At 44.3% G+C, this 27,129-nt stretch overlaps 1 protein-coding gene across 3 annotated transcripts in view; it reads right to left on the reverse strand.

The window, feature by feature from the left end:
* The window catches only part of LOC137622247 (glucose dehydrogenase [FAD, quinone]-like), a 48,087-nt gene extending 21,320 nt beyond the window's left edge, over window positions 1-26,767 (reverse strand). For 2 of the 3 annotated variants that reach the window (XM_068352757.1, XM_068352756.1), the window contains exons 1-2: window positions 26,633-26,767; window positions 3,894-4,045 (exon numbers count right to left, since the gene is read on the reverse strand). In XM_068352757.1, the coding sequence (XP_068208858.1) occupies window positions 3,894-4,013 (120 nt within the window). In that variant the 5' untranslated portion in view covers window positions 4,014-4,045; window positions 26,633-26,767. The remainder of the gene's footprint in view (window positions 1-3,893; window positions 4,046-26,632) is intronic. The other variant, XM_068352758.1, reaches the window with a different exon arrangement.
* Between the last annotated feature and the right edge of the window lie 362 nt (window positions 26,768-27,129).

The raw sequence follows: 27,129 nt of genomic DNA on the forward strand, positions 1-27,129 counted from the left end.
CTCTAGGTCGTCAACCCAGAAGAGGATCAGGGACTAAAGCTCTTTTGATCACCTGGCAAAACCAGGATGAAACAAGTGTTTTTAGTGATCCTCTTCTTCACCCTACCAGAGCTAACAAACAGATGTTAGTCGAGGCTGTGTTGCTGCAGTGCGTTTAAGATAATATCACAACTCCTCACTGGGCATGGCAACAACTGATCTGGATTACTGGTTACAGAACGGAGACTCGTATTCTGAAAGGGACCGAATCTAGGGTCCAGTATCCCTAGATTTTGAGTCTTAGCAATGAATTCAGGGATGAAGCCGAGTGTCACTCCCCCATCCCCTTGAATGGGCGATGTCATACGAGAGGGCATGAGGTTCACCGACTCTCTTTGCAGACTAAAGTGAGCAGGAACACAAGTCTTCAAAGTGGGGTTTTGGTCAGTTGCATGGCGTAACGGCCTAATCGCTGACTGAGGGCAAGTGATCTCATAACTCCGTATGAGTAAAGAAAAGTCCATTCTTTTCAGCTTGAAGGTGAGGCTCAAGGCTGAGCGATAGCCTTTTACCGACGAGACTTAAAGGAGCTTTTCCTCCCAAAGGTATACAAGGAACACCGCTATTACTAGTATAGAGACATCGAGGAGAGATATTCCTTCCACGACACCAACCACAGAAGACTATCCATTTTGCCTGGTACACAGAGGCTGAGGACTTTCGCAAGTATCTGGACATTCTCTCCGCAACTTGTCATCGAAAGCCCTTCTGAGAGAGGAGACACTGGATAGTCTCCAGGCGTGAAGTCGAAGCAATTGCAGAGTTTTGTGGAAGAGGTTTGCGTGTGGTTGTTTGAGTAGATCTGGTCATGGAGGGAGCTCTCTCTGTAGGTCTACTAGTACTTGCAGGAGGTTCGGAAACCACTCTGCATGATGCTATAGCGGAGCTACAAGGGTCATCATTAGGTTTATGGATGCTCTGATCTTGTTGAGCAGTCTTCTCATCAGACAGAATGGGGGAAAGGCGTACACGTCGATGTTATCCCACTGTTGTTGAAATGCATCCTGCCATAGAGCCTGAGGGTCCGGGACTGGAGGACAGTAGGTTGGCCAGGGCACCGACCGCCCGTTGAGATACTACCACTTGAGAGTTATGGGGTCTTTTGACTGGCCAGAGAGTAGTATATTGGCTCCTTCTCTCTGGTTATGGTTCATTTTCCCTTTACCTACTCACAAACAAACCGAATAGTCTGGCCTATTCTTTACATATCCTCCACTGTCCTCACACCTAACACTGAAATTACCAAACAATTCTCCTTACTGCACTGTAATTGTTCAGTGGTCATTTTACTCTTTGTAAGGGTAGAGGAGACTCTTTAACTATGGTAAGCAGCTCTTCTAGAAGAACACTCCAAAATAAAACTATTGTTCTCTAATCTTGGGTAGTGTCATAGCCTCTATGACAATGGTCTTCCACTGTCTTGGGTTGGAGTTCTCTTGCTTGAGGGTACACTCAGGCACACTATTTATCTTGTTTCTCTTCCTCTTGTTTTGTTAAAGTTTTTATATTATACATAAAGGAGTTAGCTATTTAATGTTGTTGCTCTTCTTAAAATATTTTACTTTTCTTTGTTTCCTATCCTCACTGAGCTTTTTCCCTGTTGAACCCCCGGGGCTTAGAGCAACCTGCTTTTCTAACTAGGGTTGTAGCTTAGCAATTAATAATAATAATAAAAGTACAGTGGAAGCTGGCTGTTCAGAGATGTAGCAAACAGGTCTACAGTTGGGGAACCCTACAAAGTCCTGGGTATCAGAACATTCAAAAACCATTTGAAGCCTACTATCCTAGTCGCTCTGCTCAGATTGTCCTCTCGCCTGGAATAAAGCAAGCCAATATGGACACAATGTTCTTCTGATCATATGAGGATCTTTACTGCAAGATGGTAGAGAGACTTAAAAGGTACTGCCTTGTTTGTTTATGTAAGCCACTACTATGGTGTTGTCACTCATCAACATCACAAGAGTGACCTGCCAGTAACTGTTGGAACTGATGAAGAGCTAGGTAGGCTGCTCTAATCTCTCAAGAGATTTATGTGCCGGTACCTTTCTGACTCTGACCAAAGGCCGGAGATCGTGTGATGCAGCAAGTGGGGCACCCACCCTTCTTTTCATGTATTTGTAAAGAGCCTCAAGTCCGGAGTAAGGACGAGATCCTAACATTTGCGAAGATTTTCGTCTGTCACCCACCAAAGCAAGTTCATTACTTGTTCCTGAGTAATTGGAACTCGAGTGTCCGGTAGATCCGAGTGTTGGTTCCACAAGGACTTCAGCTGCCACTGCAGGGATCCTATCTTGAGGCGGTCGTTTGGGACTAGACTGAGGAGAGAGGTTAGGTGACCCAACAGACTCGACCAACGAGAAGCCGGTAGAGCTTTCCGTCTGAGAAAGAGTAAAGCCACTTATCTCAGCCTGTGTACTCTTTCGTCTGATGGGAAGACTTTCTGTTGGTCGGTGTCTATTATCATACTGAGGAATATCGGTCTTTGTGAAGGAAGCAGTGAAGACTTCGAGATTTATCAAGACCCCCAGATCCCGTCTAAACTCAAGAAGCATGTCTCGCTAACGAAGAAGGGTCATCTCCAAGTCTGCCAGAATCAGCAAATCGTCTAGGTAACTGAGGAGACAAATGCCGTTCCTGTGAATCCAAGATGACCCTAGGGCGAACACACTGGTAAAGACCTGAAGTTCTGTTGTGAAACCCGAGATACTTCCTTGAAGTTGAATGGCTTGGGATCTGGAAGAATGCATCCTCGAGATCCAGAGTGCACATGAAGTCCCTTGGTCGAACCGCCTGAATGACCTTGTCTACCGTCTCCATTCTGAACGGAGTCTAATGAACAAACTTGTTCAGGGGGGGAGAGATCAATGACTTGTCTCCAGCCTCGAGTCACCTTTTTCACTAGAAAACTTTGACTGTAAAAGCCTGAAGACCCGTCCATAACCTCTTGGATAACGCTCTTCTGCAGCATGGTCTGGACTTTGGCCCCAAGGGCCAGCTCCTTTGAGTTTCCCTTCGCATAGAAGCTTAGATGTACTGGATCCCAAGTCAGAGGAGGTAGAGATTGAATGAACGGGATGCGATACCCTCTGGCGACCACTTTCATTGTCCAGGGATTTGCCCCATGAAACTGCCACCTCTGCAGGCATCCTCCCACAGGTGGTAGGTGAAGAGGAATGCCATTCCTAGAGGGAGTGACCACCTCGGCCACTGCCCTTCACTCTTCTTTCCTCTGAAGGGCTTGTTCCCTTTTTGGCCATTGATCTGAAAGGGCCGCTTGGACAACTTGGTAGGTCCCGAGGACCTAGAGGTTGAGAAATGAGAAGCAGCAGCCTGCTGACTGCGAGATGACTGGAAAGGTCTTCCATAGGACCTTGATGTCACAGCCCTATGGAGGAGAGAATTGTTTAAAGATTTCCTCCATCGTTCAGCAGCCCTCTCAATCTCCTCTGGAACAGAGAGAAGAACCATTAAGGGTGGAATTCCTCAAACGTAACTTCCACCTTTGGCACCTGTTAATGGAATTTCCCACTCTCTACAGAGTCAAAAGAATAAAGAGATGTAGCTCACAGCTGTGAGAGTATATATAGGTAGCTGGATTATCCGCCCCCACCCTTGGTCTACCCACTCAAGCGGTTAGGCAGGGTTGTCATCTCACACTTTTAGCCTAATGGCTACCTTCCAGCTTCGCCAAAAGAATATCCACATAAATTACGGAAGGTTTGCTAGTATGGGAAAAATTCTATATTATACAGTAATGTACTACAGGTATTACATTATGTTCAACAACAAAAATAGATATTTCAAGTTCTCAAAACTCAAAATTCTTTGAAAAAACAACTTCTTGTTTTACTTACCAAATTCAGTGTTTTTACATCTATGGGAGCTTTATCAATGTTACTGGTATCAGGGGACAAGTATGAAGAAATGTACGCCATAATTGTGAAGATCCAGAATGGAGCGGTGCGTTCTGCCATGCCTTTTCAACTTGCTAATGTGGTTTTAATAACTAAAAAAAAAAAAAAAAATTTTAATGGCTGATAAATTTCTCATTACTTTCTGAAATCAAGAATCAAAGTTCTTAACTTCATTTAATATCACAAACATTTTAATGAGGAATTTTGATAATTAACTCAAGATGTCCAGATAAAACCCATTAATAATTACATCGGCTACTTCAGTCTCACACATTCAAACGGACAAATGTTTTGCAATACATCCGTAAGTGTCTTAGAAATTGATAAATGGAATTATCATCAATTTCTTTGCTTTCAAAGTTTCTACTGCTGACTGTACCTTACTAATTAGTGAATGGTATACTGTATAGCACTAAACAATATGACAAATTTTAATAAACGAACACTGCATTTTACCCAGATATAGAAAACCAAATCTTTTAAAAGGAATACCCTTTAGTGAGATCTGGAAATGGCTGTTGAAGATTGGTGAACAGGCAATCTAGATTGTAACTTTGCCACTTTCCTGTAGGATTAGGACGTTAGGATGATGGTTGAGGAGGGATTCCGATAAATTTTTTAATTTATATATTTTCCAAGCTATACAACCCTGAGCCTTTTAATAGGAGAAGACTTGAGTGAAACTGAAATGGCCATTCAAACTTACCAACATAGTTATAACTACCAACAGGCGATGCGAGGGAAGGCCTGCACACCTGTCCGTCATCAAGACTAGCTCTTTTGACATATAGAGCAGAGACCACCAGTGCAGTTGAGGTGGTAAGTGTAACTTAAAGAAGGAGTGAGGTTTGTGTTGTTAAGGTAGTAAGTTGGCTAGGGCACCAGCCACCTGTTTCAGATACTGAAGCTAGAGAGTTATTGGGTCCTTTGACTGGCCAGACAGTACTACATTGGACCATTTTCTCTAGTTTCGGCTCATTTTCTTTTTGCCTACACATACAACGAATAGTCTGGCCTATTTTTTACATATTCTCCTCTGTCCTCATACATCCGACAAGGGGTTAATTACTGCAATATAATTGTTCACTGGTTACTTTCCTCTTGTAAGGGCGGAAGAGACACTTTAGCTATGGTAAGCAGCTCTTCTAGGAGAAGGACACTCTAAAATCAAATCATTGTTCTCTGATCTTGGATAGTGCCATAGCCACTATATTCCTCCTGTGTCTTGAGGTAGAGTTCTCATGTTTTTTTTTTATAGTTTATATGTGAAATATTTGTTCTGATGTTGTTGCTGTTCTTGAAATATGTTATTTTCATTAGTAAAATAAATTTTTGAATATACTTACCCGATGATCATGTAGCTGTCAACTCCGTTGCCCGACAGAAATCTACGGTCGGGATACGCCAGCGATTGCTATCCAGGTGGGGGTGTACTTCAACAGCGCCATCTGTGGTCAGGTACTCAAGTACTTCTTGTCAACAAGAACTCAATTTTCTCCTCGGTCCACTGGTTCTCTATGGGGAGGAAGGGCGGGTTCTTTAATTCATGATCATCGGGTAAGTATATTCAAAAATTTATTTTACTAATGAAAATAACATTTTTCAATATTAATCTTACCCGATGATCATGTAGCTGATTCACACCCAGGGTGGTGGGTGGAGACCAGCATACATGTTAACAAAGAAGCTAAGTATCCCGTATTTCATTTTATTAGTTATTCAAAATAACATAAAATAAATAAGTACCTGGTAAGGAAGTCGACTTGAACCATTACTCTGCCTTTATTAAGTACGTCTTCCTTACTGAGCGTAGCGGTCCTCTTAGGATGCTGAACGACTCTTAGGTGCTGAAGTATAAAGGGCTGCAACCCATACTAAAGGACCTCATCACAACCTCTAACCTAGGCGCTTCTCAAGAAAGAATTGACCACCCGCCAAATCAACAAGGATGCGGAAGGCTTCTTAGCCGACCGTACAACCCAAAAACAACAATAAAAAGTATTCAAGAGAAAGGTTAAAAAGGTTATGGGATTATGGGAATGTAGTGGCTGAGCCCTCACCTACTACTGCACTCGCTGCTACGAATGGTCCCAGGGTGTAGCAGTTCTCGTAAAGAGACTGGAAATCTTAGAGATAGAATGATGCGAACACTGACTTGCTTCTCCAATAGGTTGCATCCATAACACTCTGCAGAGAACGGTTCTGTTTGAAGGCCACTGAAGTAGCCACAGCTCTCACTTCATGTGTCCTTACCTTCAGCAAAGCAAGGTCTTCTTCCTTCAGATGAGAATGTGCTTCTCTAATCAGAAGCCTGATGTAGTAAGAAACTGTGTTCTTAGACATTGGTAGAGAAGGCTTCTTGATAGCACACCATAAGGCTTCTGATTGTCCTCGTAAAGGTTTTGACCTTCTTAGATAGTACCTAAGAGCTCTAACTGGGCAAAGTACTCTCTCTAGTTCGTTCCCCACCAAGTTGGACAGGCTTGGGATCTCGAACGACTTAGGCCAAGGACGTGAAGGAAGCTCGTTTTTAGCCAAAAAACCGAGCTGCAAGGAACATGTAGCCGTTTCAGATGTGAAACCTATGTTCCTGCTGAAGGCGTGGATCTCACTTACTCTTTTAGCTGTTGCCAAGCACACGAGGAAAAGAGTTTTTAATGTGAGGTCCTTAAAAGAGGCTGATTGGAGAGGTTCAAATCTTGATGACATAAGGAACCTTAGAACCACGTCTAGATTCCAGCCTGGAGTGGACAACCGACGTACCTTTGAGGTCTCAAAAGACCTAAGGAGGTCCTGTAGATCTTTGTTGGTGGAAAGATCCAAGCCTCTGTGGCGGAAAACCGCTGCCAACATACTTCTGTAACCCTTGATCGTAGGAGCTGAAAGGGATCTTACGTTCCTTAGATGTAACAGGAAGTCAGCAATCTGGGTTACAGTGGTACTGGTTGAGGAAACTGCATTGGCCTTGCACCAGCTTCGGAAGACTTCCCACTTAGACTGATAGACTCTGAGAGTGGATGTCCTCCTTGCTCTGGCAATCGCTCTGGCTGCCTCCTTCGAAAAGCCTCTAGCTCTTGAGAGTCTTTCGATAGTCTGAAGGCAGTCAGACGAAGAGCGTGGAGGTTTGGGTGTACCTTCTTTACGTGAGGTTGACGTAGAAGGTCCACTCTTAGAGGAAGTGTCCTGGGAACGTCGACCAGCCATTGCAGTACCTCTGTGAACCATTCTCTCGCGGGCCAGAGGGGAGCAACCAACGTCAGCCGTGTCCCTTTGTGAGAGGCGAACTTCTGAAGTACCCTGTTGACAATCTTGAACGGCGGGAATGCATACAGGTCGAGATGGGACCAATCCAGCAGAAAAGCATCCACGTGAACTGCTGCTGGGTCTGGAATCGGAGAACAATACAACGGGAGCCTCTTGGTCATCGAGGTAGCGAACAGATCTATGGTTGGCTGACCCCACAGGGCCCAAAGTCTGCTGCAAACATTCTTGTGAAGGGTCCACTCTGTGGGGATGACCTGACCCTTCCGGCTGAGGCGATCTGCCATGACATTCATATCGCCCTGAATGAACCTCGTTACCAGCGTGAGCTTTCGATCTTTTGACCAAATGAGGAGGTCCCTTGCGATCTCGAACAACTTCCTCGAATGAGTCCCTCCCTGCTTGGAGATGTAAGCCAAGGCTGTGGTGTTGTCGGAGTTCACCTCCACCACCTTGTTTAGCTGGAGGGACTTGAAGTGTATCAAGGCCAGATGAACCGCCAACAACTCCTTGCAATTGATGTGAAGTGTCCTTTGCTCCTGATTCCATGTTCCCGAGCATTCCTGTCCGTCCAAAGTCGCACCCCAGCCCGTGTCTGATGCGTCCGAGAAGAGACGGTGGTCGGGGGTCTGAACAGCCAAAGGTAGACCTTCCTTGAGAAGAATGCTGTTCTTCCACCACGTTAGAGTAGACCTCATCTCTTCGGAAACAGGAACTGAGACCGTCTCTAGCGTCATGTCCTTTATCCAGTGAGCAGCTAGATGATACTGAAGGGGGCGGAGGTGGAGTCTCCCTAACTCGATGAACAGGGCTAGCGATGATAGTGTCCCTGTTAGACTCATCCACTGCCTGACTGAGCATCGGTTCCTTCTCAGCATGCTCTGGATGCATTCTAGGGCTTGGTTGATCCTTGGGGCCGACGGAAAAGCCCGAAAAGCTCGACTCTGAATCTCCATACCCAGGTAGACAATGGTCTGGGATGGGACGAGCTGGGACTTCTCTAAATTGACCAGGAGGCCCAGTTCCTTGGTCAGATCCATAGTCCATCTGAGATTCTCCAGACAGCGACGACTTGTGGGAGCTCTTAAAAGCCAGTCGTCTAAATAGAGGGAGGCTCTGATGTCTGCCAAGTGAAGGAATTTCGCAATATTCCTCATCAGTCTGGTAAACACAAGAGGAGCCGTGCTTAGGCCAAAGCACAGGGCTTGGAACTGGTACACAACCTTTCCAAAGACGAATCTCAGGAAAGGTTGGGAGTCTGGATGGATGGGGACGTGAAAGTATGCGTCTTTCAGGTCTAACGAGACCATCCAGTCCTCCTGCCTGACCGCTGCTAGGACCGACTTCGTCGTCTCCATCGTGAACGTCTGCTTGGTGACAAAAGCATTGAGAGCACTGACGTCCAGCACCGGTCTCCAACCTCCTGTCTTCTTGGCTACCAGGAAGAGACGGTTGTAAAAGCCCGGGGATTGATGATCCCGGACTATGACCACTGCTTCCTTTTGTAGCAAGAGCGACACCTCTTGTTGCAACGCTAGCCTCTTGTCCTTCTCCTTGTAGTTGGGAGAGAGGTTGATGGGAGATGTAGCTAGAGGGGGATTGCGGCAGAACGGAATTCTGTATCCCTCCCTCAGCCACTTCACAGACTGAGCGTCTGCACCTCTGCTCTCCCAAGCTTGCCAGAAGGTCTTGAGTCTGGCTCCTACAGCTGTCTGGAGAGGAAGGCAGTCAAAACTTGCCTTTTGCGGACTTGGAACCCTTCTTGGACTTGCCACGGTGACTGTCTGCACGGGTACCTCCTCTGCTGGAGGTTCTGCCACGAAAGGGCGGGATGAACCTAGAAGCAGGTGTATCAACTGCTGCAGGGCGGAAGGGTCTAGGCACGGAAGGTAAGGTTTTAGCCTTACGTGCAGAAGAAGCCATCAGATCATGAGTGTCCTTCTGGATAAGTGAGGCAGCCATCCCCTTAATCAACTCCTCCGGAAACAGACACTTGGAGAGAGGAGCAAACAACAACTCAGACTTCTGGCAAGGAGTGATACCAGCAGATAAGAAGGAGCAAAGATGTTCTCTCTTCTTGAGGACTCCTGATACATATGAAGCCGCAAGTTCACCAGACCCATCCCGAATTGCCTTGTCCATGCTAGACATGATCAGCATGGCCAAGTCCTTATCTGAAGGGGAAGTCTTCCTGCTTAAGGCTCCCAAACACCAATCGAGGAAGTTGAATATCTCTAAGGCACGAAAGACTCCCTTCAACAGATGATCAAGATCTGAAAAGGACCAGCAGATCTTCGAACGTCTCATAGCCAACCTGCGAGGAGAGTCAACCAGACTTGAGAAGTCGGCCTGGGCAGAGGCAGGAACCCCCAAGCCAGGTTCCTCTCCCGTGGCATACCAGACGCTCGACTTAGAAGCAAGCTTGGGAGGAGGAAACACAAAAGAGGTCCTTCCCAGTTGCTTCTTGGAATGCAACCAGTCCCCCATAACCCTCAAAGCTCTCCTAGATGATCTGGCGAGAACAAGCTTGGTGAAGGCAGGCGCAGCAGACTGCATGCCCAGAGCAAACTCGGAGGGAGGAGAACGAGGGGTTGCAGACACAAAATGTTCAGGATACAAGTCCCTGAACAAAGCAAGGACCTTGCGAAAGTCTAAGGAAGGTGGCGAAGACTTGTGTCCTTCAACATCAGAGTGAGGTTCATCCAGATGAGCAGCTTCATCATCCGATACATCATCATCCGAAAGTTGAGTTGTGAGTGGCAAAGGCAGAGCAGCAAGCTGACCGGCTGAATCCTGCAGAACGGGTGCATGCGTACCTGCGGATCCAACATCATGCCTCTGCTGGACAGTCTGCGAGCTGGCAACAACAAAAGCAGAGGGCTGGTGTGAGGGAGGGTCTGCGGTGGGCTGAGGAGCATGCGGTATGGTATGCAGAGCATGCTGTAAGGTATGCGGCTCATGCTGCATGGTATGCGGAGCATGCTGTAAGGTCTGCAGAGCATGCTGCATGGGCTGAGGAGAATGCCGCATAGTGCTGGAACCCGGCAACTCCTGATGCGGCAGCTCACGCATGTTAGCAGATGGTGCAGCAAGAACATGCGTCTGGCAGGGAGGACTGCGCATCGGTGGAGGAGCTCTCACAGGTGGTGTGTGGGAGCGGGCAGCCGCAGTATCTGCTGAGCGCACAACCTCTGCGGGTTGTAGGCTAACAGGAGAGGTGTTAACCTTCTCGGCATGATACTCCTGCATGAAAGCCGCAAGCTGAGACTGCATAGTCTGCAGCATGGACCACTTAGGGTCTACTGTGGTTGGAGCAACAACAGACTGAGCAGTAGCCTGTTGAGGGACCACTCTACCTCTCTTGGGAGGTGTGCAGTCATCAGATGACTGTGGCGAGTCCGAACTGACCCAGTGGCTACACCTGGGCCGTTGGACAAGCTCGGAAGGGACCTTACGTTTGAGCGGTCGTGAGACCTTGGTCCACCGTTTCCTCCTGGAAACCTCTTCCACAGACGAGGAATGTAAGGGCTCATTCGTCTGTATGTGGATGGGACGATCCTTAACAGATACGTCCGCAACCACTGAGGATACATCCGTGCGCCGATCAAGGCCTGCCGAACCCTTTGGTCCTTCGACATTGCTTCTCCCCTGGGCTTGGGAGCTTGCAAGAGGTCCCGGACTGGGAGGACGACTGGCACGCACAGATGTACCCTCATGCGCAACACTGATACTGACACTATGCACATCACTAGCACTAACACTTCCCACTGCACTCTTCGCTTTCAGCTCTCTGACATCTGCCAAGAGCTGATTGCGGTCACTAACCAACGACTCCACCTTATCACCGAGAGCCTGAATGGCACGCAACATATCAGCCATTGCAGGCTGAGCACTCGTAGCAGGTTCGGGAGTCACCACCACAGGGGAAGGAAAAGGTTGAGGGGCATGGTGAGAGGAAAAATCCACAGAGCGAGAAGAACTCCTCCTATCTCTCTCCTTCTCTAACCTACGTGCATATCTGAGGAATTCGTTAAAATCGAATTCCGAAAGCCCAGCACATTCCCCACATCGATCTTCCAATTGACAGGATTTACCCCTACAATTGGAACATACGGTGTGAGGATCTATAGAGGCCTTCGGAAGACGCCTAGTACAAGTCCTAACACTACACTGTCTGTATTTAGGAACTTGGGAATGGTCAGACATCTTGAATTTAGAAGTAGTCAAGGGGGAATTCCAAAATTAAGCAAAGTTCGTTAACCAATAAGTCAAATTAATTCCAAAAGCTTGCTAAGCTAAGGATAAAGCTTCCTGAACAGCGAAGGCTAAACTTTAGAGCAAATACATCACCAAATCGTGAACAAAAGACTCCAAAATCAACAGCGTATCCAAGTAGGTCTTGCCGGCGGCACGACAGAGGAAAAATTAAGTTCTTGTTGACAAGAAGTACTTGAGTACCTGACCACAGATGGCGCTGTTGAAGTACACCTCCACCTGGATAGCGATCGCTGGCGTATCCCGACCGTAGATTTCTGTCGGGCAACGGAGTTGACAGCTACATGATCATCGGGTAAGATTAATATTGAAAAATTTTATTTTAATTGTTAATTACTTGTAATTATGTTATTTTTATTAATAAAATAAATTTTTGAATATACTTACCCGATAATCATGTAGCTGTCAACTCCGTTGCCCGACAGAATTCTATGGAGGGATACGCCAGCTATCACAATACTAGAAGGGGGTGTATATACCAGCGCCACCTGTGGCCAGGTACTCAAGTACTTCTTGTTGACACCTCCTCAATTATTCCTCGGTCCACTGGTTCTCTATGGGGAGGAAGGGAGGGTCGATTAAATCATGATTATCGGGTAAGTATATTCAAAAATTTATTTTATTAATAAAAATAACATTTTTCAATATTAAACTTACCCGATAATCATGTAGCTGATTCACACCCAGGGGGGTGGGTGAAAAACCAGTGTACAAGACTAAAGGATAGCTAAGTATCCCGTATTTCATATAATCAGTTATCCACAATAACAATGAAATAATAAGTACCTGGTAAGGAAGTCGACTTGAACCGTTACTCTGCCTTTAATAAGATCGTCTTCCTTACTGAGCGCAGCGTTCCTCTTGGGAGGCTGAATCAACTCAAAGGTGCTAAAGTATACAGGGCTGCAACCCATACTAAAGGACCTCATCACAACCTTTAACCTTGGCGCGTCTCAAGAAAGAATTGACCACCCGCCAAATCAACAAGGATGTGGAAGGCTTCTTAGCCGACCGTACAACCCATAAAAAGTATTCAAGAGAAAGGTTAAAAAGTTATGGGATTATGGGAATGTAGTGGCTGAGCCCTCGCCTACTACTGCATTCGTTGCTACGAATGGACCCAGGGTGTAGCAGTACTCGTAAAGAGACTGGACATCTTTGAGAAAGAATGATGCGAACACTGACTTGCTTCTCCAATAGGTTGCATCCATAACACTCTGCAGAGAACGGTTCTGTTTGAAGGCCACTGAAGTAGCCACAGCTCTCACTTCATGTGTCCTTACCTTCAGCAAAGCAAGGTCTTCTTCCTTCAGATGAGAATTTGCTTCTCTAATCAGAAGCCTGATGTAGTAAGAAACTGCGTTCTTAGACATTGGTAGAGAAGGCTTCTTGATAACACACCATAAGGCTTCTGATTGTCCTCGTAATGGTTTAGACCTTCTTAGATAGTACTTAAGAGCTCTAACTGGGCAAAGTACTCTCTCCAGTTCGTTCCCCACCATGTTGGACAGGCTTGGGATCTCGAACGACTTAGGCCAAGGACGGGAAGGAAGCTCGTTTTTAGCCAAAAAACCGAGCTGCAAGGAACATGTAGCCGTTTCAGATGTGAAACCTATGTTCCTGCTGAAGGCGTGGATCTCACTTACTCTTTTACCTGTTGCTAAGCACACGAGGAAAAGAGTTTTTAATGTGAGGTCCTTAAAAGAGGCTGATTGGAGCGGTTCAAATCCTGATGACATTAGGAACCTTAGGACCACGTCTAGATTCCAGCCTGGAGTGGACAACCGACGTTCCTTTGAGGTCTCAAAAGACCTAAGGAGGTCCTGTAGATCTTTGTTGGAGGAAAGATCCAAGCCTCTGTGGCGGAAAACCGCTGCCAACATACTTCTGTAACCCTTGATCGTAGGAGCTGATAGGGATCTTACGTTCCTTAGATGTAACAGGAAGTCAGCAATCTGGGTTACAGTGGTACTGGTTGAGGAAACTGCATTGGCCTTGCACCAGCTTCGGAAGACTTCCCATTAAGACTGAAAGACTCTGAGAGTGGATGTCGTCCTTGCTCTGGCAATCGCTCTGGCTGCCTCCTTCGAAAAGCCTCTAGCTCTTGAGTCTTTCGATAGTCTGAAGGCAGTCAGACGAAGAGCGTGGAGGTTTGGGTGTACCTTCTTTACGTGAGGTTGACGCAGAAGGTCCACTCTTAGAGGAAGAGTCCTGGGAACGTCGACCAGCCATTGCAGTACCTCGGTGAACCATTCTCTCGCGGGCCAGAGGGGAGCAACCAACGTCAGCCGTGTCCCTTTGTGAGAGGCGAACTTCTGAAGTACCCTGTTGACAATCTTGAACGGCGGGAATGCATACAGGTCGAGAAGGGATCAATCCAGCAGAAAGGCATCCACGCGAACTGCTGCTGGGTCTGGAATCGGAGAACAATACAAGAGGAGCCTCTTGGTCATCGAGGTAGCGAATAGATCTATGGTTGGCTGACCCCACAGGGCCCAAAGTCTGCTGCAAACATTCTTGTGAAGGGTCCACTCTGTGGGGAAGACCTGACCCTTCCGGCTGAGGCGATCTGCCATGACATTCATATCGCCCTGAATGAGCCTCGTTACCAGCGTGAGCTTTCGATCTTTTGACCAAATGAGGAGGTCCCTTGCGATCTCGAACAACTTCCTCGAATGAGTCCCTCCCTGCTTGGAGATGTAAGCCAAGGATGTGGTGTAGTCGGAGTTCACCTCCACCACCTTGTTAGGCTGGAGGGACTTGAAGTTTATCAAGGCCAGATGAACTGCCAACAACTCCTTGCAATAGATGTGAAGTGGCCTTTGTTCCTGATTCCATGTTCCCGAGCATTCCTGTCCGTCCAGTGTCGCACCCCAGCCCGTGTCCGATGCGTCCGAGAAGAGACGGTGGTCGGGGGTCTGAACAGCCAATGGTAGACCTTCCTTGAGAAGAATGCTGTTCTTCCACCACGTTAGAGTAGACCTCATCTCTTCGGAAACAGGAACTGAGCCCGTCTCTAGCGTCATGTCCTTTATCCAGTGAGCAGCTAGATGATACTGAAGGGGGCGGAGGTGGAGTCTCCCTAACTCGATGAACAGGGCCAGCGATGAAAGTGTCCCTGTTAGACTCATCCACTGCCTGACTAAGCATCGGTTCCTTCTCAGCATGCTCTGGATGCATTCTAGGGCTTGGAAGATCCTTGGGGCCGACGGACAAGTCCGAAAAGCTCGACTCTGAAGATCCATACCCAAGGCGACAATGGTCTGGGATGGAACGAGCTGAGACTCCTCAAAATTGACCAGGAGGCCCAGTTCCTTGGTCAGATCCATAGTCCATTTGAAAATCTCCAGACAGCGACGACTTGTGGGAGCTCTTAAAAGCCAGTCGTCTGACGGAGCCGGACACAAGATCATGATACTGCTGCACAGTCTGTAAACTGTCAATCATGGGCAAGCGAGGAAGTACAGTGACAACCCGAATCTGTCTAGACTGTCTGGGTCGTACAGACAACTCCTTAACGGGTTGCTGAGGTTGCCGCACTGCGTCACAACAAGTCACTTCTGTTGGTTGTTGAACGTCTTCCCCGTGACACATTGACTCCGTAAACAAAAAATCCTCTAACAAGGACTAAGCTTGGACTGCATGTCATGCAACACAGCTCAAGGTCTATGGGAGCAGGTGTGGTAACAGACGGGATTAGCGGCTGAAGTGGAACCATTACCTTCCCTGTAAGCATGTTATGCTTAAATAAAAGTCCATAAGAGGTTATGCAGCTAAAGGCTCCCTCCAAATGACAGAGTCCTCAAGGGAATATCAGAAGGAGGGAGAAAAGAACTTTCTCATCTACAGGGACCTTATCCTAGAAAAGCTAAGTTCTCTGAGTGAGGGTTCACTGGTGCAAAAGCAGCAGACTAGAAGGCAACGTTATGAAACTGCTTGACAGTCTAGTGAGTTGGCAACAACCCAAGATGTGTTGAGAAGCATGCGGTAAGGTATGCAGAGCATGATGTATGCAGAGTATGCTGTATGCAGAGCATGCTGTATGTAGAGCATGCTGTATGTAGAGCATGTTGTATGCAGAGCATGCTGAATGCAGAGCATGCTGTATGCAGAGCATGTTGTATGCAGAGCATGCTGAATGTAGAGCATGCTGTATGCTGAGCCTGTAGTAAGCAGAGCCTGCTGTAAGGAAAGCAGAGCGTGTGCATGGCGTTTAACATTTCTCAGAAATTCCATGACCAGTGCTAGAGTGCTTTATGCATGCTTGCATGGGGTTTAAACCATGGTATGAAAATGGAGGTAAGGTATGCTGAACAGCAGAGTCAGAACGAGCTGGAACAACAATAGTTGTGGTTTCCTCTTCAAGACTCCGTTGAGGGAACACCTGAGGCTCAGTCTGCAAAGGCTGAATAAAAGACAAGCAGAAGGAAGGCGCATGGGTGGAGGAGGCTGACTCCTAGCATGAGTGGTTGAACCCAAGGGTTGCGCTTGCTGAGCGGTTGGCGGAAGCGGAGTAGCAAGTTCCAGTTCCTGTGGTGTGAGCGGAGCGCGATGAGGAAGAGGCTGCGCAGAACAAGGTAAATGTCTCGCAAGCTGAGGCTCCTGAGGCGCAAGGCTAAGGTGTTGTGGTGCTTGCCTTGTGGAGGGTTGAGCTCGCTGCAGCGAGAGCTGAGGAGACTGAATCATGGACGGGAGAGGTTGTTGTACCTCAACCGAGTGTTGCATCACTGGTGGAGCAGCAAGTGGAGGCGGAGGAAGAGAGGTATAATCCTCCTGATCCCAAAGTAAAGGTTGCTTTAAGGAAGGCGGAGGCTGAACACCACAGGGAACAGCAAACTCAGCACGTGGCTCAACATCGTACGCCTGGCAGGTGGAACTGCGATTAGGCGGAGCGAGCGTAGGCGGAGGGAGTGTAGGCGGAGGAGTAACACTCTCAGCCCGACACTCACGCATTAAGTCCGAAAGCTGTGCTTGCATGGACTGTAGTAGAGTCCACAACATCGTACGCCTGGCAGGTGGTACTGCGAACAGGCGGAGCGAGTGTAGGTGGAGGGAGTGTAGGCGGAGGCGGAGGAGCAACACTCTCAGCCCGACACTCACGCATCAAGTCCGAAAGCTGTGCTTGCATGGACTGTAGTAGAGTCCACAACATCGTACGCCTGGCAGATGGTACTGTGATCAGGCGGAGCGAGTGTAGGTGGAGGGAGTGTAGGCGGAGGCGGAGGAGCAACACTCTCAGCCCGACACTCACGCATCAAGTCCGAAAGCTGTGCTTGCATGGACTGTAGTAGAGTTCACAACATCGTACGCCTGGCAGGTGGTACTGCGATCAGGCGGAGCGATCATAGGCGGGGGGGAGTGTAGGCGGAGGCGGTGTAATCAACTGATGACTGAGGAGAGTCAGAGCTAACCCAAGACTGCATTCGGGTTGTGAACTTTAACTTCGTACGTCTGGCATAGGTCTGGACTTAACGTTTAAGAGGTCTTGAGACCTGAGACCAGCGTTACTCTGCCTTTATTTTCTCCCCTAATCTCTTCTGCAGACGAGCAAAATAAGGGCTCAATCGTCTGCGGGTGGGAGTGACGGTCTCGGTAAGACACGCCCACAACCACCGAGGATACTTCTGTGCGCCGATCAAGGCCTGCTGAACCCTTATGCCCTTCGACATTGCTTCTCCCCTGGGCTTGGGAGCTTGCAAGAGGTCCCGGACTGGGAGGACGACTGGCGCGCACAAAAGTACCCTCACGCACTAATCACTTATCACTTTGATTTCTGTTTGCACTTATTTCACTGAACTCGAAACTTTAAGTGGTTTGTACCTGAAATACGCAATTCTATCCTTTCTCAAAGTTAGTAATTGCGAAAACAGAATTACAATGTAACAGAAAAATCTAATGAAAGATAATTCAGTGGCTGGAAAGAGACTAAACACTAGATCACTCTAGAAACGTTTAGTTTCTTCCCCTAAAGAGACTAGGGAGAAGAGCAAAAACGATAACGACGTTACTCGTACGCCTGGCAGGCTTGAATGAAACGTTTATCCTCTTTCTCCCTCCGTCTCTATCTCTCTCTCTCTCTCTCTCTCTTGACTTAGAACCTGAGAGAAGAGCCCAATCATATATATCGTTAAAACATATTATTATTAAAGGAAAAAACTGAAAAGTTCCTTTATTAGGATCAAAACCATTAAGTTAAGAAAGAATGAACAAAACGCTAGACACGGTTACTCTTACTGCAACGTGAAACCGTGAACATTCTTTCTCTATCGTAACGATAGAGTGCAAGTTGAACGTTCTGAACGTCAACAACTGCAGAGACAAAACAAAACGTTAGTTCAACTTTGAAAACAGTACGAGACTGTCAAAGAAATTCTTTCAAACTCTGTGGCGGAAATAGCATAATATGATAACAGGTAAAACCGAAATGACGGGCTCAAAGTTTATTAACTTCGGTAAAAGACCGCCTACTATTAGGAAGGTCGAATATAAACAAATATAAAAATTAATTTTAATGAGTTTATAATAAAAGGAAGTTAATCGAAGAGGCCTATAAGAGGCGGAGAGATATAAAATAAATCTATAACTTTTGTTAAGCAAAATTAAGAAAGAGAGTCTATACTCTCTTAGACACCAACACTTCCGTCTAAGGGAAGGGTCGGCCATTGAAAGGTGAACGAGAGTTCATACTCTCTCGTCACCAAAATTAATCAAATTAATTCCAAAAGCTAACTAAGCTAATATAGAAGTTTCCAGTAAAGCGACAGCCGAAATCAAAGAGAAATACTTCACCAAAGTCGTGAAAATACTCCAAGAACATAAGCGTATCCCAGAACGTCTTGCCGGAAGCACGACAGAGGAATAATTGAGGAGGTGTCAACAAGAAGTACTTGAGTACCTGGCCACAGGTGGCGCTGGTATATACACCCCCTTCTAGTATTGTGATAGCTGGCGTATCCCTCCATAGAATTCTGTCGGGCAACGGAGTTGACAGCTACATGATTATCGGGTAAGTTTAATATTGAAAATCCTTATTTCCTTTCTTCACTGGGCTATTTTCCCTATTGGAGCCCTCAGGCTTATAGCATTCTGCTTTTTCAAATAGGGTTGTAGCCTAGCAAGTAAGTAATAACAATAATAAAAAAAATTTCTGATTCTTTCCTACACGAGTAAAAACCACCATCCTTTAATTAGATAAAAGACTCATCCTTTTTAAGGAGGAAGTCCTACGAACCTGGTTCAACTTCCCGGAAATGTCAGAGCACATGGTCCTGTACAGGAGCAAAGGTGATGACTTCTGCAAATTTTCTAACTGTGTTTTACACAGGGATGCTTCAGGTGTTAACCCTTTTACCCCAAAGCTATTTGGAAATTTCCAACCCTTAACCCCCAGGGGGTTATTTTTTTCCCTGCATATTTTGAAGTATATTTTTTTTAAATTGCTCTAACAGCCTTAATTTTTGTCATAGAGAGGTCAGGTTGGTCTCATTCTCTTGGAAAATGCCTGAATTTTCTAAAAAAAAAATATAAAAAATATAAAAAAAAGAAATTTTTATAGCATTTTTTTGCAAGGATGTACCAGTACATCCATGGGGGTAAAGGGATGGCTTTTGTGAACGTACCAGTACGTCCTTTAGGGGTAAAAGGGTTAAGTAAGACCTATACTAAGAATAAATGGTTCTGTACTTGGTTACAGGAAAAGCTACACCCTCTTACAGGATATGCTGTTGGAATGTATCTGTAGCCATTATGGGAAATAGGATTAAATGCATTCTATCCATCCTAACCTTCATTTAGGAGGACGGGCGGGGATTTCGGAGCCTTTGTAATTCATTGGGACAGACCCGACGTAAAATTTCAAAAGTTGTGACTGAAAAGAACATTTTAAGACAGAAACAAACACAAGAACACCATCTAACCTAAGGTTCCCCGACCTAACCCAACATAGGAGCCATATCCATCCCTACAGTACTTACCTAACGGGTGGGATGTAAACCCCCTTAGACTGCTGTATTCTCAGATTACCCCAAGATTAAGTTTCAACCCTGTGTTTGCTTCCCAATCGGCATCACTCCTGGCAAGGTAACACTAAATCATAATATTTCATGGATCATAAAACTAGCTCCATATTTTAGTACTACATTTCAAACAAAGATAGACAACTTCCCCATAAATAAAATAAATGACAAATAATAGTTTACGCTTGTCCCAACCAACTTTCTTCCAGGTGCTTAACAGCCATAACTGCTGTACCTCCAAGAGAGGAAGAAGAGAGAGAAGTAGAAGGCCCATCTTTTTACCTGTAATTCTATGTTTATGTCAAAACTGCTATTTTAAAGTGTATTATTCTTGTCCCGGGAGGGAGCTAAACTGGCTACATAATCTGCTGAATAGCCACCACTGGACCAAGGGTACAAGGTACTTCAGGACCTGTGGGTATACTCCAACAGATAGATGGGAGTGAAGGCTGTTTGGTGTTACCAGCCTCCTGCCTTAATACCGGAGTCACTGCGTTACCAGATTTCCGATTTGATGCCAAAGCCACTGACAGGTTCTTCCCGAGTGCTAAGGTGGACCCAATACTACCTAACTTCCTGAACACTTGCCCAAGTCGGACCTCCAAACCCCTCAATGCCCGAGGGATAGGCACGTCTTATGCCCTTAGACTAAAAGAAACTGTGTTTTTGGATACATTTCTCGATCATACCAGCATTGAGAAAAGTCTTATGTACAGGCCTGAAGTAAGGAGTTCTTTAAAAAGTAGCACCATGAAGCTCTGACATGACAGAGAAGCCAGTCATTCTGATCTCCTCTGGATGCCTTCTGAAGAGGAGAGATGACATGGCGGGCAGCTGGGTTTTGGGTCTAAGCCACAAACTCGGGAACAAATTCTAAAGGAGACCTCCTTCCATCCTTTGGGATGACTAGCAACATATGAAATGCCATGAAGCTTGCCAACTTACTTTGCTGAAACAGAGTCTTGAGGATGAGAACTTTGTCTCAAGCCCTTCTCAAAGGCTCGCAAGGGGCACGCATACAAGACTTGAGAGCACGGGTCACATCCCAGTCTGGGGAGCCTAAAGTCCTGGGTTGGGCGGGATTACTTGTAGTTCCTAACAAAAATAGACTACTAACACAAGATGAAGTATCTGCTCTTCAGTCGGAAGAATGTACTCCAGAACGAGCAGTAGTCTTTCATAGCCACTTAGCTAAGAGATTAAGAAGTCTGTAATCTGTGCTGAGATGCTCTGACAGGAGATTTACCCTTCTAAACAGCCATCTCAGAAAATTGGCTTCTTTCCCTGGTAAAGAGCTGTAGAGGACCATAGTAAGTACTCTGACAATTCCAGTGCAGTGCCTCGCAAAAACCTACCACTTGGAGGAGATGCTGTATAGTCTCAAACCATGCGGTGCAAGCAATTCTCTTGTAGGTAGTAGGTTGGCCAGGGCACCAGCCACCCGTTGAGATATTACCGCTAGAAAGCTATGGGGCCTTTTGACTGGTCAGACAGTACTACATTGGATCCTTCCCTCTGGTTACGGTTAATTTTCCCTTTTGCCTACACACACACACACAGCGAATAGTCTGGCTTATTCTTTACTTATTCTCCTCTGTCCTCATACACCTGACAACACTGAGATTACCAAACAATTCTTTTTCACCCAAGGGTTATTGAACTTCAATTGTTCAGTGGCTATTTTCCTTTTGTTAAGGGTAGAAGAGACTCTTTAGCTATGGGCACTCCAAAATCAAACCATTGTTCTCTAGTCTTGGGTAGTGCCATAGCCACTGTACCATGGTCTTCCACTGTCTTGGGTTAGAGTTCTTTTGCTTGAGGGTACACTCAGACACGCTGTTCTGTCTTATTTCTGTTCCCCTTGTCTTGTTAGTTTTTTTTATAGTTTATATAGAAAATATTTATCCTAAAAATTTAATTTTTCCTCGATTCCCTTCCTCACCGGGCTATTTTCCCTATTGGAGCCCCTGGGCTTATAGCATCCTGCTTTTCCAACTAGGGTTGTAGCTTAGCAAGTAGTAATAATAATAATAATAATAATAATAATAATTTGTGGTACATCTGAAGGTGCAGCTGACAGAGAGGGTGTTCCACAAGATTTTGATTAAAAAGTGCTTACAGAATGGGATATCACTCAGATTACAGCCATCTGGGAGCCACCAGGGTCACTAGTGCCTCATCAAAAATTCTTGGAATGCTTGCGGTGTTCGAAAAGGTGATTGCATTCCCAGGCAAATGTGGAGACACTTTCTTAGGGTGATCCCACACCTGATGCGACCAGGTTGTCCAGGTGTGTGCTCCACCATTCCTTTGAAATATTTTGGAACAGTTGCATGTTATGAGGCAGGGAGTCGAGTGGAAGTCCGTTAGTGAAGTTTTTTTTCTTTGTCTAGCCAGCAATTAAGATGGGTCCAAACCTCCTGTTCCACTGGAACATGCTGCATTGGGAAATCCTTGCAGGATGAATCGCAATCCTTCAAACACCAATGAAGGGATCTCTGAGGCAATCATTCATGAGGAACCAGGTTTCTCAACTCAAAAGAAGAAAGGAAAGAAAAAGGGTCAATAACATTGAGCTGGAAGTACTGACTTGGACAGAAATGGTTGCACTACCTTTCTGAGCTTGCTGATGTAATTTCCTAAAGGCAAGAATCTTGCTGCTGTTGTGTCTATTTACATGCGCACACACACTTCAACCTTTGTTTGGGTGTGAGATTCGAATAAATCCAATTTATCAATTTCCCCAAATTACAAGAAAAGGAGAGCAAACAATCTTGTTCTTGTAGCACTTGCATTTTGGAGGCAGTCAAAGTTAACCATCTTCAAGATACACCAAGAGACGTATCCTATGCTAGTGGGCTCCACCCGATACCAATGTAAACACTTGTGTGAACACCTAGGGAGCAGTGCAGAGTTTGATACACAGGATCTTGAACTGATACACTGCTCTGTTGAACATTACTTCTGAAAGGATCAATAAATGGGCACTTGGAAGTACTGTAAGCATCCTTCAGTTCCACTGAAATCATGAAGGCTCTTTCTGGGAGTATTTATATCAGAAAAGTGTAAGGAAGGACTCTTTTTCACCGGGCGTCACAGGTATCTCCCCAGAAATAGATTTTTCCTTTGTCAAAATCCCTTTTCTCTGCTGGCAGTCAGTTCGTACCTTTACCCTTTTGATCTAGTTTGCTGGACTAATTGATTCAGGGGAGAGGAATTGATAACTGGTCTCCAGCTCCAGTTAGAGTCAACACACAATCAGGTGATACATCCTTGGCACCTTTCCAAGAATCAGAAAACACTAACAGAGAAGAGCCAGGCAGGATCCCTCCCGCTAATATTCGGCAGCAGCAGAACCTATTTTCTCCGATGAAGCACAATGGCATCCAAGGGAAGCCAGCTTCCTAAGAGTTACGTTGACATCACCATACCTATTACGAGATAATAAACAGCAAACATGAATGTTGTCTAATAAGTGGGTAAATGGGGATATCAGTAGGTTGCACAGACTACTGTAACTAGTTTAAGTTATCAGGAACAAACTGCAAACCCCCTCTCCTTACCTAATATCTCACACACGATCATCAATCAACCAATTTATCGAAAAGAAGCAAAAGATTAAAACAGGCAGTTTGAGGACACAAAGTATGTCTGTATTATCCAGTGGTTGAAAACAGGAGGGAACTCTATGGCCCGACTGGTGGGTGGGCCTTCCTTGCCACCCGGAAAAAACTACTGCCGCCTCGTCAGTTTTAACAACTGTATCCAACTATGCTGAATGCATACTCCTTTTAAAAGACGAGTGTATCCATTTAAGAACAAGTACTGTACATTTTTATCCTGTTATTGGGACAAAGTGTTCCTGTTTTCATATTGTTCAGGAGAATCTATTTCTGTTCCTTTTAATCATTCACAGCAAGCTTTGGTGTCCCACTGGATCATATATGACCAATGAATTTCTTGTTAATATGCAGAGATAGCACCAGCGATTAGGTTTTAGCGCAGAACGTTGAAACCTGCTATGTACAAACGTACGTACAAGAGCGTCTACAACGGGCAAGTAGAATGAGAAAAATTAAATGAAAAACACTGCTAATGTTAGTATGATACATGAATTATGGGAATATGTACTAAAGATACCGGTAGAGTTGTATTGTATTACAGGGTGTGATTTCGAACAGAAAATACATGTTTTCCTAGAGTAAATAATGTGATTTAACCGAATTTGATAAAATGACGTGATTTTATAAGGTATCGGATAATAAAACGAGTAATACTGGGGTCAAACGTAATATGTATACGAGGGTATTACTTTGCTCGTTTCCTCAAGCAATGCAATGGGGACCTTATCAATATGTACATGTTTGCAAGTTCATGAAAGAATGCTCAACAAATTTTTTCAAGTAAAGCACACATTTGACCTCTATTTTATGATACCCTCTCAATATTTCAGATGATGTCTTTTGTGAATACAGTATAACTCAGGCATAGTCTTTTCAATAGTTTCCTCTGTTCACTTCAAGATTTCATGCCTAGCCTAATTATCTGACTATCACTTCAGCTAATGAACAGAATATAATTTCCAAATTTGGGCATATTTCTAGGCGCTCAATACATTTTTATTCTCAAGTTTAAACAGAAGAATGAGTATCTTTAGGATAAATTTTAAAATAAAATTTGTTTAGCCTAACAGTTTAAAATCAATTTTTTTACATAAATATCTTAAGAGCCTTAAAATATCTTATAACAGCCAAAAAAGCCTCAACTTACTCCAAAATATTTGGAAAGTATTGAAAAACTCTTGAAAGATATTACAGGCTGATAACTTCAGACAATAACACACTGCAGTACAGTATATAGGCTGCCACGCTCAGCAAGTCGACTAGGTTTTAGATACACACTCAATCACACCTAAAAAGGTTGTGGCTTTAGAATTTGAAAGTATTTTGCCAAAGATTCTGTTAGATATCACATTAAAACTCAATTGAAATTACTCGAGTGAAAAAAAATGAGATTTAATGACCAAATGATTAGCTAGAGGCCCATGAAAATCTCCGTTTCCCACTGGGATCCCTACTACTTAATGATGTTCTTTGAAGGTGTAAATCAAATAATAATCAACTCTATGACCCGAAGTAAAACCAGTAAAGTATTCACATGACTAAAGTAAAAGTTCTTACCTAACAAAAAATTGACCTGAAAGGCACCTGCTGGTCCAAAAGTGTAATGCCCTATGGTAAGTGAATATCTACCATTTTACAGCCACAAGTTCACAATGAAACTTCATGTCTCTTCCAGACCCAACCTAGGATGATAAAACTATAGCTTACCTTGGTACCAGTACTTTTAAACAGCAAAAACTCTATAGTCCATTTCTTTTAGCGAGTCATATTTGCACAGACTCGCAGCGGTGCCCTTTTAGCTCGGAAAAGTTTCCTGATCGCTGATTGGTTAGACTTAGCGAGTCATATTTGCACCGACTCGCAGCGGTGCCCTTTTAGCTCGGAAAAGTTTCCTGATCGCTGATTGATTGGACAAGATAATTCCAACCAATCAGCGACCACGAAACTTTTCCGAGCTAAAAGGGCACCGTTGCGAGTCGGTGCAAATATGACTCGCTAAAAGAAATGGACTCTAGATACCCTTTTTCCCTGCTTAGGATGTTATATACTTACTTCCTATGGAAGGTCTTTGGTCAATTTATATGATATTAGGCTACTACTCATTCCGCAATCTCCTTTTCTATGAGGAATAAAGGCAACAATGTGTTAAGAGTTGTACATGAATTAAGGGAATATGTACAAATTAAAGATACCTTAATACGATCTAAACTGTTGGTCACTTCTTATCTGGGAGGGAGAGTTTACCAAACTTACTCAAAGATAACGGTAATAGTATAGAACACCACGCTCTCCATTTACTCCAATATAATGGAATCCTGCAGAATTGTGATTACTCAAAAGTGTCACTATTTGTAAATTGCATATTTTAAGGACACTTTTGAGTAATTAATCCATTTTTAATTAAGTATATTTTGAATATACAGTAAATCAAATGTACGCTGGCATCACGAACTTCTGTTTATGTACGCTGGCATCACGAATTCTGTTTGGTTGACGATGTTGACGTCAGTTCCATGTCATTTAGTGAGGAAACCGAGCTATTTTCTTTTTATAACCCCTTCTCCCCTCTTCAACATATCTTGCTAATTATTGCTTTCCCAGAATCTAAATAACCACCTAATTAATGTGCAAGAAGGTGAGAACTGCAGGATTACATTATATTGGAGTAAATGGAGAGCGTGGTGTTCTATACTATTACCAAGATAACATTTAAAACAATCGTAATTGCCTTCATGCACAAATTTTTATGGAAGAAACTTGATCGGCAAGAATAAGTTTGTAAATAAAGAAATACATTTCAACGTGTCTATAAACGATAACAGGTCATGTGCAGTATATACCTTGATTGTCCTCAAGCATCCCCTTGTCAAAACTAACCTTACATATCCCACTTCTCCTTACTATACACCAATTCATGAACGGCACAGAGATAGATAAATGTAAAAAATGCTTTGCGTTTCCTTATTGCACCTCTTTCCTTGAGCTGACTCGAGACTTTTTGTCCTCAACTCATTATATATGGTAGCATCTTTCACTTATTTCCTTTCCTCACTAGACTATTTTTCCTTATTGGAGCCCTTGGGATCATAGCCTCTTGCATTTCCAACTAGGGTTGTAGCTTGGCTACTATTAATAATAATAACTGGAAAACAATAATATCACAGAATCGGGGCGTCTCCGAACTCATTGTTGGGTTAGGATTTAATCCCAATCGAATTTAGTCTCTATATTTAAATAATCATGGTTTTGTGACTAAGAATGATACAATAAGCGTTAATTCACGAGAAACAATGAGAACTTATCATACACCTACATTACCAATATGAATCTAAAAACTATATTTTAATAAAAACAAATGTTCTGACCGTCACACCGGAACCAAGGTAAAACCATCTAAGTAAGTTTGCTACAAAGACACTAATATTCTGTAGACTTACATAGCCTATGTTACCTTATTTTCAAAACTAAAAACACAAACAAGTTTTGTAATTGAATTAGTACTTACTTTTTTCATATCAGACGTGCAGTGAAGAAGCACAACCGGTAGATCTCCAAGGATAATTTCACGCGACCACTAAGGAGAACATTTACACCTATGGCGTCACGTTGGTGTTGACAGTATTGCCAACTTCACTTATGACAAAACCCTCTACAGCATACTTTGACAAGTTGGTTAATTATTTTTTTTCCTTCAAATAATACATAATTATAATCTTGAATACTAATTTATTGGTGAAAAATTATAACCGAAACTCTTTAGGTTTTTATGTTTGAATTATAATTTCGTCAAAGCCTTATCAACACACACACACACACACACACACTTTCGATTTTCATGTTCAAATTATAACTATGTCAAAGTCTCATCAGCACACATACTATGTATATATATATATATATATATATATATATATATATATATATATATATATATATATATATATATATATATATATATAATTGACAAACTTTATCCTTTTTAAACGTGATAGACTATATTCT

This window comes from Palaemon carinicauda, chromosome 29 (assembly GCF_036898095.1).
Source record: "Palaemon carinicauda isolate YSFRI2023 chromosome 29, ASM3689809v2, whole genome shotgun sequence".
Lineage (NCBI taxonomy): Eukaryota > Metazoa > Arthropoda > Malacostraca > Decapoda > Palaemonidae > Palaemon > Palaemon carinicauda.